Raw genomic sequence first — 14,044 nt, 5'->3', positions numbered from 1 at the left:
TGTAGAATGCAAAGACTGCCAGTTACTGAAAGGTAGTGCTTGGTAAATAAACCTGAATCTTTTTTTAATGTGCTAAAAGCCTTCTGTATTTCCTATACACTGCAAGCTAAGTAAAAGTGAAAATATTTCAGGGGTCCTGAGAAATTGCCACCACGGCCCACTGTTAGAGGAGGAGGAAATGTTTTCTGTGGTGTACTTTGTCATATGCGTTGTAAAATGTTTTTAAGTTTCAAGGAGGAAAAAACTCAGACCACTGCAAATCAATGTGAGAGTTCCCCCTACTGTCCTGCAAGATCAGCTGCTGTAACACGCTACTGGAAGCTGTGCCTTATCTATGGGATAGGATACTGGGGGGCTGGAAGCAATAGCGCACTGCTGCAGTATAGCTTTTGGAGCTTTTGTCTTTCTTTTTCCTTGTTTGTTCCAAGAGCCAGCACTCAGGCGATAATGCATGCCACCTTCTTTAAAACCCAGAGAGTAGAAAATAAAGCATTGTTTGAGTTGAAGGCCTCTTTTTGGTTGCAGTTGTACAAACAGTTTATGGGGAGTTGTACTCTGTTTTTCATTCTTTCTTCCAAATGAATAATGAATTTTTAAAATCTGTTTCAGCAATGCAGTCAACCTCTTAAGCAACGTTCCCGTTTCTTGCTTGGATGTTCTTATTAGTCCATCATCCCAAGAGGAAACAGATATAAAATACAATGGTATGAATATGGGAGCAATTCAAATTTTACTGGATTTCATGGAGAAGAGAATAGACAAGGTATGGGCTGCAAAGATTCTTCACAAAAGGGGCCTCTCTCATTAAAGCAAAATACTTTGCCTTTCAGACAGTATTTAGCACAAATATGGACATCCTTGCTTCTAGATTGTGAAATATCTCAAAATTGAGAACAAATTCCTGTGAACATCTGAAGCATACTTGCTTGTGTGTGTGTGTGAGGATGAATATTTGGCTCTTTGTTTATACCTATGTAAAGTTCATGTTTTGGCTGTAATATAGGACTTTATTGAAGGGTTCATAGGATTTGAAAAGGAAAATTTGCTTTTAAAAATGTTTTCTTTTTATTTGGTTTTATTTAGGGAAGCAGTTACAGAGAAGGTCTGACTCCAGTTCTCAGTTTATTAACTGAATGCTGCCGAACTCATAGGAATATCAGGAAGTTTATCAAAGCTCAGGTAAGTAAAATATTGATCAAAATTTGAATATGAAGCTAATGATAAACTTTCTGAGGTTTGTACATCGGTGCAAGACACTGATACTTTAAAAGTATGAATGGTTTCATATTAAATTACCCACAAAGTTCTCTGCAGTGTTTTTTTCTGTTAGGTCTCTGACAACTGTCAGCTATAGAAACAATTTTTCAGTCATGTAAATCAATAGATACTATGGCCTAAGTTCCACAATACATTTTGTAGAGCTGTTAAATAATAACATTAGAGGTATTGTAAAGCTCTGTTAATGAGGGTCACCATGGATCATGTGACACAGGGGCAAAGAACTCAGTGAGGTCTGTCCCCTTACATCCAGCGTATCAAAAAAATTTAGTGTAGCTAATAAAACTTTGCAAAGCTGTGTGGTAGCCAGTGAGGCTACAGGTGTTTTGATGGGTTCTGCTTGAGCTTTAGTTTGCCCTCAGCAGGCAGGAGTCACTGGAATTGAAACCTGAGTACCAGTGTGTATCAGCTGTTCTGTCAGAGTAAAATTCTGTCCCTGAGCAGAGGCACACTTCGTCACTTGGTCTCTTAGAAGAGCTGTTTAATACAGTACAGACTGTGGGCTTTTTACAGAAAAAAAGATTTCCATGCCATGGTTAAAGATCTAAAGGATCTCTATGGCGTGGTGGTTGGGTGTGGTGTCTTCTGTTTGTTCTGCTGCTTTTGCTGAAGTTGAGTGGAGAAAAGTTAAAAGATGAGCAAGGGAGAGACAGCTGAAACCAGCTGAGAAATGTTCTTTTTCCTAAGCTGCAGTGATTTTTGGGTTGCATCTTAGATGCTGCTCCCAGATCAAAGCTGTGCCTGAATTCATAAATGGAGTTTATAATGGAAAAGAGCATAGTTTGCATATATTTTCTGCCTCCTTCATCTGTTCAGAAAGGTGTTTTTGAGGAATTTAAGAAACGTGTTCTTGGTGTTTGTTTTTGTTCACAGCAGTTCTTTCCTAGGATACTCTTCTAATCTGTTAAGTAAAAAAAAAAAAAAAAAAGTTGCAGAGCCAAATGTTCAGAAGATAGAAAATGAAGTTGTCTGCATGTTTTTACGACATCTTGGCGTCTAGATGTCAGGATGTAATTGCATGCTGTCTCTTACCACAGGACCACTGCCTCATATAGTGCACAGAATGGATGGGTGCTGCTAACCGCATGACCGGATGTTTGATATTTTGAATTATCCTCATTGTTAAGTGTTGGCCTTAGGCTTTATTTATTGTGCGCTATTCAAATTCTGATCTGAAGACAGAATGATTAATTTCCTCATGGACTGTCCTATGGCACTCATCACTGTATTAGTATTAGAGTATTCTAAAAACATTAATTCATTCTTACAACACTCTGTGAAATGCCAGTCATGGTACTATCCCCATTGGGGAAAGTAAGCAGGGACAAAGAAAAGTGTTTTTGCTAATTGTTTGAATACTTAGTTTGAAAAAGATGGGTTCTGGTTTTTTCAAAGTAGCCAATACTGTAGCATTCATTTGTTTAAGTATCGGTTCCCAGTGAGTCCAATTTCAGTAGTAATTGTGCAGTAATTTTGCACAGAACATGACATTTTTACATTAGACACCTAGAAGACAAAGGACCTGCAGTTTCTTATGAGAATTAGTGACATCTTTCGTTTCATTCCCTAGTAAAACGTTGAAGATCCATAATTCTTACAGGAGTCTTTAGACCATTAAATATTTCATATTACGGCCCAGATTTGTTTGCAGATCATATCATATCCTGTGAATGTGAAAAAATTAATGTAGGTTTTGAGACTGAATGCATATGCACAAGGAAGCAGAAGTTACGTTGCGAAACCAGCCATATTTTACGCACCTCCTGCCTTTCTTGAAGTTGGGTTGAAGTTAACAATATTAATGACATTTAATGAGAAAAATAGTGTGTTTGAGGAAATATTAAATAGTGTTTTCTCCAAAATCTTTTGAAACTTAGCTTCAGCTTTTAAAAAAGCGTTTTCTGGGAGAAGTACGCATTTCCTCTATACATGTAGAGCCAATTTTTGAAATTCATGGCAGTAGAACTTGCCATGTAACTTACTTTCCTGTTTTTTCACTGTAAGTATATTCATTGTTCTGTATAAACTACACATCATGTTAATATTGTAAGTTTCCTTAAGCTGGTATTTTTAGTGCTTTTGCCAGATATTTGAGCAAAACAGAAGAAACAAAGAACACGAGGTTACTGCTGCATATTAGCCAACTATTTTGGGAAACTCATTTGTGCTCTTAAACTCCTAATAGTTGTCTTTTTTTTGAAGTCTGTGTTTGGGACTGAGTACTCTTCTGCCCAGGATGGCAGACCAGAAGGCCTGAGTATGTTAAGAACCAAGAGTCATTACTAGTGCATGTAAGCATAGTTGGGTTGATTTTATTCCTTTTTCTGAAGGAGTAGAGCTTACAGTATTTTCTTGTTCTATTGACTCTATTGGTGTGTGTTTCTGCAAGGATTGGATAGGTTTTGCCATGCATTCTATACTGTTTTTCCTTTTTTTGTGCTGCTAGGTATTGCCTCCGTTAAGAGATGTATCAAATCGTCCAGAAGTTGGCACAACAGTGAGAAACAAGCTTGTGCGCCTTATGACACATGTTGACCTTGGAGTAAAGCAAATTGCAGCAGAATTTCTCTTTGTTCTTTGTAAAGAGAGAGGTAAAAATTACTTCTTCTCCCTTTTATATAAGGTCTTGCTGTAATTAGTATATTTGCCTCTCGCTGTAACTCTCGATTCTTTCAACACTATGCTGGTTTTTGTTTTGTAGTTGAATATAGCTGAATAATTTTATGTATCACTCTTTGCAGTTGACAGTTTGTTAAAATATACAGGCTATGGTAACGCGGCAGGATTGCTGGCAGCAAGGGGCCTCTTAGCAGGAGGAAGAGGAGATCATTGGTACTCAGATGATGAAGATACGGATACGGAAGAATACAAATCTGCAAAGCCGAAGTATAGTATTGTTTTCAGTTCTGCATATCTTGTTGCAATTTAGATGTTTTGACATAATTTTTTTGTTTCACCTTTTCCAGAGAGGCTAATTTTGGAATTACATGTGCTTATATTAACTACTGTCTCCTGTTGACTTCATGGTCTAATTATTGAGAAACCAGCCTCTAATAGTGACCATCATATAGTCGGATGGCTGCAAAAAAAGAAAAAAAAAATCACTACGAGAATGATTTAACTTCAGTAAGGGGAACTACGTAAAAATGAAAACTTGTCAAAAAGAAATAAGGAACAAAAATGAGAAATGTTTGTGGATGGTCTAGGAGCAGTTTCAAGATGCATATTACAGGTTCAGAGTACATGTGTGTTCTTCATTTAAATGGATACTTAAAAAGCTGGAATTGTTAAATGAGAGTAAAGGAGGCTATCAGAGACGATACTGTAAAAGAGTAACAAAGCAGGCCAAAAAGTTTTTGAAGAGCAACTTACTGGAGGCATTAATCATGGGAGGTGAATAGTAAACTAATTCAACAGTTCTTCATGAATAAGAAAATGTAACCGGAACCTGTCTGTATTTTTTAAATTAAGCCTGTACAGAATTAGTTGCAAACATGTATCTGTCATTCTGTTCCCCATCTATGTCATTATTACTAATGATGTTGTCCTTTTTACCATCATTATTCCCCTGCTTTCAAACTGCTTGTGTATGGGTTGTAACGTAACAAGTACTAGTGGAATGTGCATTTCTGAGTAGCTAACAAGAAATTAATACAGTGAATCAACAAGATAATATCGTGATTCATGGGAAAAGGCTGCAAAAAAGGTATAAATGTGAACATTGGCTATTTATAGTAAAAACTTTCATGTGCAGTTCAGACAGTGTTAGTCTTGGTTTCTGTTAGTGTGTTCCTCTTTCCTCCTATCAAGAAGATAGACAATTTACGTACATATTTCTATAGAAATGTAAACTGTATTGTTTTTCCACCTCCAGCATTAACCTTATCACTGGTCACTTAGAAGAACCAATGCCCAACCCAATGGATGAAATGACAGAAGAACAAAAAGAATATGAAGCTATGAAGCTTGTCAACATGTTTGATAAACTTTCCAGGTATTGTATCATAGCTGCTTTTGAAGGAGGCAGCTCATATCCTGGCTCTTTACTAAGGTCTAGTGCTTCAAAATAGTGCTATAATCAGCTTCTTTGCAGGATTAGGACCACTTTAACTGCAGAGAAAAATGTTTAGCACTTCAAAGAAAAGAGCGATATGTAATAGGACTTCAGAGGAGACCTCTTTTGGAGAGGATTGGACAGAATCAGGAAGATCTGGTGGTGAGGGGACCTGCCTCTTAAATGGATAGGCTGATAATAATGAAAAGAATTTCTCCTTTTAAAGTATGGGACACAATCCAAGCCCAAGGCAAGTGTACTCATTTTCCCCAAGTTAATGAGCAGCATCTCATGGTAACTACTTATGTCTGCTGCTTGTATGAAGAACAAATACAGTGTGAAAATAATTGTCACCAGAAGCAATAAGTTATATAATAGAGCAATTAAGAAGGAATTTACAATTAAGAATTATTGTGGATTTATTAGAGTAAGTGTAAACTGGATTACAAATGAGCCTTTATAATTTGTTTAAATGACTGAGATAATACCATAAAAGAAAATGGTACTTAATGTGACATAAAAGTGTATGTTACTGATAAAGAAAGTTGTTTTTTATTTTAAAACTTTCTACATACAAAAAGGGAACAGACTTGTGCTGTTACCTATAGTTTTTTTTCTCTTTGACTCAACATGCCTAAAATTTGCTGTTTTTTTTTCCCCCATACTTGTAGGCATATTGGAGTGATGGCTTGTAGTTTGTTTTCTGTGTAAGCAAAGTTTTACATTCTTGAGGAACACTTAGTAACACTAGTTTACCATTGAACTGAGCTGTAGGAATTTAGGTAAATATGTAAGTGGATCATTCTTCAAACATGGGAAAACTCAGCAGCTAGAAGTGTGTTTGTGTTTTGTGAGAGTCTGAAGATATTCAAATAACAAGATCTATTGAGAGAAATTCAGCAAACCAAGTATTTTTACATCTCTATTAAAGATTAGGAATACAGCAAAAGATATGGGTGAATCTGCATTTTACATTAGCTGAGAAAGACTGAATTATGAACAGGAGTGAAAGCAGGGAAGGATCTCGGAACAACTGATCTGAGACTGTCAGTGAAGTAATTGGATACTTTTTCACATTATTTGCATGGAAAGCAAGCGTAGTATGTTACAGTCTTTTTAATAAAGAGAAGAAAATGCAATGCACATGTAATCTTAATTGAACTAGTATGTAAAATGGAATGATTGCTATGTAAGCTAGAGAATTAAGGTGCTGAGCGTTAGGGGTACCACCACGATAAAATGACTAAATGGTCTAAGACTTTTTTGAAAGGAAGATTGAGACCAGAGATAAACTAAGACTGAAGACAAGCCAGTTGCTATCACTATAGCAGTTACACAAAAAGTCCCAATGGCGTTACTGTAGCATAAGAGCCTTTTCAGTCTGGAGGATTGGAGACACCTGCTGTGTTGCCCGCTACAAACTGACAATAACTAAGCAGCTGGTGCCCTGTGCCCCTACTTACCCTCTTGGCCAGCAGCATTACTTTTACCTTGGGCTTTCTGTGTCAGTTACATCCACCTGCAGTTTCTGCTACAGTACTTAAACTGCAAACTCTTCAGGGCTGGGACTGTTTTTGTTGTAAGGTTTTTGTTTGGTTGGTTGTTTTTTAGTATGGTGATTACTGTGGGACAGTGTTGTTGATGTGACCCCATTAGGTGCTGTGGTAACATGAATAAAATCACTTGACTGTTCTTCCCACCCTTTTTGTTTTAATGAAAATTGGGGGGGAGCGGGAAATGCTTGCAGGAAGGAAAAAGAAAGTAAGACTTGGTTTTGGGAGGCTGTGGGATGTTTTTAATTAATGTAATTGAGTGCAATTGTGGGTTTTGCAGATGTTAAATAAAATGGGAAGCTGCCAGTGTTGTATACAAGAAGAAAGAGTTGGTAACATGCTGATAGTAGTGGGAGTCCCTCCACGTTTTTGGAATTGAACACCTCTGCCTCCAGCTTGAGCCCTTCAGTGCTGGGAGTTTTTAGAGACTTAAATCTATCAGTGGAACGCAGTTTTTTTCCTTGGTTTGCAACCTACAAATTTAAACTGGAGGTTGCCTTGATAGGAGTCTTCAGTTGATTCTGGGTTTTGAATCTTGCTTTGAGGCAGACTGCTGGTGGCAGGTTTCCTACTTCTGCTGGTCTTTGTTGTTGTCACCGTAGGTGGGACATATGCCATGAACTGAGCAGTTGCAGTTTGGTGCAGTGCGTTGCTTATAAGAGGGGACGAAGTTGGACAGGGAACCAACAGCTCCTTCTTCTAATCTTGAATGAGTTTAACATTATCTGTGTAACTTGAACAAGAGCTTAGAGTGAACTTGTGTGATGTACAGCAAAAGTGGTTTGCTTAGTACACTTGTATTGTCCCAGGAATGGAAGCTAAGCTTTAAAGAGCTAGCATGCTTTTATTGGAGAAAGGGACAAAAAAAAAAGTTGAAGGACTCACAAACTTGCTTCCCTTCCTGACTGATGAGGATAATCAGGTCAGTCTGTCACTGGAGTGCTCTAGGTTTGGCTTTGACTGTCTCTGTATCATTTTTGAAAAGTTACCTGGTGACAGATTGAACTCAGAAAACAAATTTGTAAAACAGTACTACTTCATTGAAAAGTTACAGCCTTCATTAATGGCTGCGAACTGTTTACACTGTACCCTTTGTACAGTTTTACTGAAACTATAAATAATAAAGTGGCATTTTCTCCCTTGTTCCATAAGTGGATTTTTGCTCCAGGTTTCTCTTTATTTTCATCATTGGCACTGAAGAATTGAAACTGCTTTGAGGTGATGTAAAACTGATCCTTTTGGTCATTTCAGGTCTTACTTCCAAAGTTTTTCTATTCTGTTAGGTTGTTGGTGTTTAGGCCTGTTCATGTGGTAGTTGACCATCGCAAAGCTAAATTAAAATTAATCACCCAGTTTTGTTTTATCAAAATGTATGGAGGAAATCCGAATATTGTTTGTGAACCCATTTCCCCTGCCCCAATATTTTAACATAGACTTGGGTTCTACAGAAGCTTTTACAGAAATTAATATTTTCCTCAAATTTGGCTGGATGAGATTACGTTTTAAAATCATTACATATATATATATAAAAAAATTATAAGTGTAAATGAAGATGAAAAATCTTGATTACTGCAGCTCTTGGGAGATGTAGATGTTACTTAGGTAGTTTGCTGGATGCCTGAACTTGGCCCTGAAGTAACTCTATCAGCTTTGTCTGCAGGTAAGGGTCCATACTATCTTGTTGATTCATTGAGAATTGTTTGGTGACTGTACATCAGTGTCCTCTGTGTGTGATGCACCTCTTTGAGTTTTGCAAACCTCCCCAAATCTGCAAAAAGATATAACTCAACCTTTCATTTTTGCAAAATATCAAGATAGCCACCTTAAATCAGTGTTGTATGATATTCTGTCTGTTTATATCATAGATTATTGGAAATACTCTGTGTTAATTAAAACGTCTGGAAAAAATGCTAACATTTTTTCTGTTATAAATGGTAGGTAGAATTGTATATTAATTGACTAATTTAAAATGTCAGGATGCTTTTTCCAAGCCAACCTTGTGTTAATAGCAAGAATCCTTTTGCTGATGAAATGGTCTCCAATTATCACAGCTCGGGTTTTGTTGTACATTGAACAGAAGTCAACAAAACGAATATGTAAGAGAACCTGTCTAAATAAGCAACCATACTCATTAAAAACACAAAATTAATCATAGGATGAATGAAGAAGGCAATGTTACGTAGATTTTTTTTCCTCCCCTTTCTAATCATAGAAGAAAGTAATGTTACGTGAAAGGATTGGAACTATTATGTAGTACTCAATTATAAGGAGGTGAATAGGTCCCTAACATGCCATTTTATCAAAGGAGCAGACTGGTGTTTACATGATGGCTGTTTCATTACAGACACCATCATTAATTCCATATGTCAATACTGCCCTATAGCACACAAGAAAGAGTTACCCTTCAAAACAAGGGAATGATTTTTGAGTCGTTATCAAGCTAAATGGCAAGCAGGAAGCTAGAACTTGTATAGATATATTTGAAGGGACTCTTGGGAGATCTGGAAGTGGAAGAAGAGAATGCATTTTACCAACTGTGTAATTATGGTGTGTTTCTAAGTACAGTTGAATAGAATGCTTTGTTTGCATTAGAAAAATGAATGTTGCAAGAAGGTGTATTTGAGTATATGGGAGGTCACATAAGGATGTTCAAATATGTATAAATATGCACATTGTGTACTTGTATATATCTGCATGGATACAGAAGTATTCCCGTGGCCATCTACTGGGCTGAAGTGATCTCTCTTCTGCCCTATAGATGTACCATAAAGATCCAGTTTCTGGACAGTGAACTGTTCTGAGGCTATATGTGCCAGTTTTTGGTGCTTCCCTTGCCACCTTGTATCTCGCCTTAAACAGTAAGACATCCTCAGCTAGCCCAAGTTGTCAAAGCTTGGTTGAGGTCTCTAAGCAGCCAGTGCTAAATGGGTAAATTGCTGAGGCTGGCAGAGCTGAGACCATTCATACCAGGTAAGGATCAGCTCTGTGGGCTTCTGTGTGGTACTGAAGTTAGCTGAGTGATGCCTCTTGCAATCCTACCCAAAATTCTGTTATTTAGCAGATAGTTGTTCCAAAGTTCTGAAGCTAGCTTTGTAGGCAGCCCGGATCTTTTCATCTGTCTCCCTCTGTATTTTTCCTCTTTGAAAAACAGCAGTAAGCTTGTGTAGTGTTCAGAGCTTGCAGTCAAGTCTTCACCAGTGAAAGGATGCCATGTTTTACACCATTTTAGGACTAGATTATGGTTAGGAAAAAAACAGGCTGATCCCTGCTTCTTCTCCTACCTCTTCTTTTGGTGGCTTAGAATATTTCTGTCTTCTTACAGTTCAGTTTTAGTGAGTAACGTTTGTCTGAGGAAGGATGTATGGAGGTCAGCCTCCTAATACAGAGAAAGAACAGCAAACTTGTAAAGACCATCATTCATCCCGTTCAAGGACTTGCATAGCAGGAAGCTCATGCAGGAACAGAAAGGTGATTGACAAACATCCTTGTTATTCTATGAAATGCGAGATCAGCCTAGCTCATGGTTAAAGCCTAGAGAGGAGGAAATGCATTGGGAACCTCAGATGCAGTACAGCACAGATCATAATGGTGCACTTTGAAATGAGTACAGCGAGCTGAGAAACAGGCTTTTGAGCATCGTGAAAGAAGATACAAATGCACTTCAGTGACTCATACTTCTACATTACATTGTCATGCAAAACTTGGTGCATTTATCCCCAAAAGACCCCCACAAAAACCACACACCAAGACTGGCGCATATAGATGTGACTTGTCTATTGCATCTGGTGTTCAGTCTCTCCGCAGATGACTCACCGGGAGAGAAAAAGTTTCTATCAAGTTCTGGAGTGTGTGTAGCAGAATGTAAAAGTGAAGCATGAAAGGGAAGTTGCAGAAAAAGAGCTTTTTCTTTATGATTGACAAATGATGAGATAGGACTTCTTGACAATATTTATAAGTATCCTTATGTGAAGAGAGGAATGTCCCCACATAAGGGGACCTTGGGACCTTGTTTTCCCATGTTTCTCTGAACTCTTTCTTTATCCTTTACTAGCCATTATAATTTATTTATTACCAATAATAAATTTTAAATGACTAGTAAATGATGTGATTCTGTGACTTGTGGCTGCAATGTTGAGAGTATGCGTTGTGGTTTTTAAAACAAAAATCTAGGATCCTCTCAGCTTAGAGGGCAAGCAAAGGTGATTTCGTTCTTTGTGGCTATATTTTTACTTTTAGGACTTCAAAAATATGAGCAAGAACTTACTTTTCAGGTTATTCTTCTCCAAAAGTAAGTGTATTAGATCATTACTGAGGCTTGAACTTGAGTAAATGGCACTGAAGAATTGTTGCAAGACTGATTACAGATTTCAAAGGACACTTGTTTTTGTATTATGGTGTTTAAAGTTTAAAAGCCAAAAAGGCCTTAGATGTATAGGGTTTTTTCCTGTGAAAAAAGTCCTTGCTGTTAGATGCAACTCCAAAGCACTCCGGCTTTGCCTTTGGGGGACTCCTACAGCAGGCAGGGAGGGTTCTGGTCCTGTTTGGACACTAGATTTGGAGTCTTCATTTTTTGAGCCTTTTTGAATCTGATTTTGAGTATTCTTCTGATGTCTTCTCGTACACATCTCTAGCAGATACTTGAAAACTTAAGAGTGCTCTCATTTGGGCAGAATCTGCATACTATAGATCGCATTGCCTGAAGGAAGAGGACTTGCTGTCAGTCCTCAAGTATGGTAAACCATCTCCAGTCTATTTAAAGATAAATCCTACTCTTACACACACACACAGGCAGAGTCCAGCCTGTGCTTCGAGTATGGTCATTACAAACCTCCTTCCCTGGCCCCCAGCTTCCCACCCAGACTGGTTAGCCAAACCACAGCAGTTTTTCCAGGTCCAGTTTCCTCATGTTTTGAAATGCTGCAAGCAGTGGGATTTGTGAGCTTATCATCGTAGTATCTGATGGCCACATCTGCGCAAATAGCTGCATTTCTCTTGCTGGTGTCTGCTCTTCCTGAGCAGAAAAGACTCTTGGAGACTTAATTTAACTGCTGCTTGACTGTACAATATCTAGCATACCCATGCCATGTAATTCAGATGTTGCCTTTCTTGCTGTTCCTATGGTTGTATTACGGTTAGATTGCCAGCTGTGTACAAGCAATTTTTGTCCCTTTTTTCAGTCAAGGTAGTAGTGCAGACCAGGCAGAGAGCTGGTGAAATGCCTTTGCTTCCCCATTGAGTGATGGAGTTTCATTGTCTGCGGCTCGGGAGGGTGGTATATGTTTGTTAAATCGGCAGTTTTACTGGGCTGCCTTTCAAGCGAGGGGTAAATTGACATCAAGCCTCCGCTCCTTTATTTAAGGTGACTCCTGAATATTTAGAGCTACTCTCCGTTTTTTTTTTTTCAGCAGAAAATCAAAATGTTATCTTTGCCCTTACAGCTTTTGCCATAATCCACATATAAATGAGGTGATAAAAAGTAAGGATTAAATAAATCTTTGCTAATACTTTTTGATTGGCTTAATCAATAATTAATCATCTCTTAGATGAGGCTGTAGCTTGTGGAGTAGATATAATTGGATTAGCTGCTGAGAGGCCTTTGGAGCTTTGAAGAGATTAAAATGGCTGTCAATCCTGTAATTAAACTGCCACAAACAAAAGCAATAGTATTAGAATCAGTCAGCTTTTTTTAAATGAATCAACAAGTACTTACACACCCCTAGTAGTGGTGTAGGCAGTCTGTTCTCGTAACTGATTTATTTCCTTCAACAAGATGAATATGTATCAAATCATTGTTTTAATTGCCTGAGCATATATTGGCCAGAATGGCAGGTGAAATTTTAGGAAGAAATGGCTGTCAGAGAACTCTTAGAAGAAAAGCTAGTTTGTGTATCTAAAACAGTGAACCTGCTTCTTGTCTTGAGCCTATTAGGCACTGACTTTTCATGGTGTCTTTAATTGGCTAAGTAGGTTTGGCCTGCATGAATGAAGTCTTTATCTGCCCTGCTCTTCCCCTCCCACCTATTTTGGAAGGTTTTTTGTTCCTCTTTCTTCAAAACAGAAGGCTTTAGCAGAAATAACTTCCTTTTAAAGGCTCATTATGTACTAAAGCATATACTGTATGTGACTGTATTATACACATGTGAATTGATATGTGTGCATATGCTAATATATATTCTTTTTTTAAATCTCTTACAGAGATGAGCTTATAAAACCAATGGGAGTGCGGCCGGATGGTACAATGGCTCCTTTGGAAGAAGCAGTCAGCCAGTACCATACCAACAAGCAAGACAGTTCAGATTCAGACTAAAGCATCACCTGCTTCACTCTCAATTCTCCTCTAATCCACACTTTTCCTTAGAGCCACGACATCTTTTATCTAGTCATTTTATCCTCACATTAGCCAGCATCACTTTAACTGTTCTATTATTGGGATATTTAAATGATGGGTCCTGTGGTGTAATGTCTGAATTTTTATTATGTCTGTTTAAAGAACATATCAATTTACTAGTTTATGATCTTTATTAATTTAAAACTAAATGTATTTCAAAGGGATAAAAAGTGAAAGCCTACAATGCAAAATCAAATACAAACACTTCAATTTTCCAGAATCCTGTTTTCTGAACTCTAGATTTTCCCATTCTTGATATTTTATTTTTTTGTATTGTCTTGCCAGTCTCTCCCTTTATATAATTGTAATTAAAGAAGCATGTTTGCTTAATGGCATTAGGAGCAGAAGGTGCTTAAACTTAGAAGTCTGACCTCGTGAAGCTGCTTTAACTGGCATTCAGCAGTGATTTCAGAGCTACCCTTTTTAAAATGTCATTGGATTTCTTACTGCTGCATACTTCTGTGGTTAAGCTGCTGCTTAAGATTTTACCAATGTGTCAGTCACTGACTGCTGCTAAAACTACCTTTAAATTGGGAACAAGATGATGTATGTTGTTTGTCCTCCTTCCCCTCTCCCCCGTTAAGACCACATGAATATACCCCCCTCCTGCTGTCTTTGGTTAAGTAAAAGTATCCCTATTCAAAACAGCATTCAAGTATGTACACTTAAATGTTGCCATGAATGGGAGTGGACTGAAGTGAACTGATGTGCAAGTGTTTTACTGAATTGGGGTCTACTTTTGGAGCTTAATGGGTATGCCTCACTTGAAGG

General features: G+C 37.8%; 1 protein-coding gene across 1 annotated transcript in view; it reads left to right on the top strand.

Moving 5' to 3' along the window:
- The window catches only part of RIC8B (RIC8 guanine nucleotide exchange factor B), a gene marked incomplete at its 5' end in the record, with an annotated part of 33,023 nt that extends 19,532 nt beyond the window's left edge, over positions 1 to 13,491 (top strand). The window contains 6 exons of the mRNA XM_009584530.1: positions 610 to 763; positions 1,084 to 1,179; positions 3,725 to 3,869; positions 4,020 to 4,164; positions 5,153 to 5,272; positions 13,081 to 13,491. Of these exons, the coding sequence (XP_009582825.1) occupies positions 610 to 763; positions 1,084 to 1,179; positions 3,725 to 3,869; positions 4,020 to 4,164; positions 5,153 to 5,272; positions 13,081 to 13,192 (772 nt within the window). The remainder of the gene's footprint in view (positions 1 to 609; positions 764 to 1,083; positions 1,180 to 3,724; positions 3,870 to 4,019; positions 4,165 to 5,152; positions 5,273 to 13,080) is intronic.
- Positions 13,492 to 14,044: the final 553 nt, after the last annotated feature.

The sequence above is a fragment of the Fulmarus glacialis genome, unplaced genomic scaffold (assembly GCF_000690835.1).
Source record: "Fulmarus glacialis isolate BGI_N327 unplaced genomic scaffold, ASM69083v1 scaffold7919, whole genome shotgun sequence".
Classification (NCBI taxonomy): domain Eukaryota; kingdom Metazoa; phylum Chordata; class Aves; order Procellariiformes; family Procellariidae; genus Fulmarus; species Fulmarus glacialis.
The sequence above is the reverse complement of the archived record's forward strand: the minus strand, read 5'-3'. Positions and strand labels throughout refer to the sequence as shown.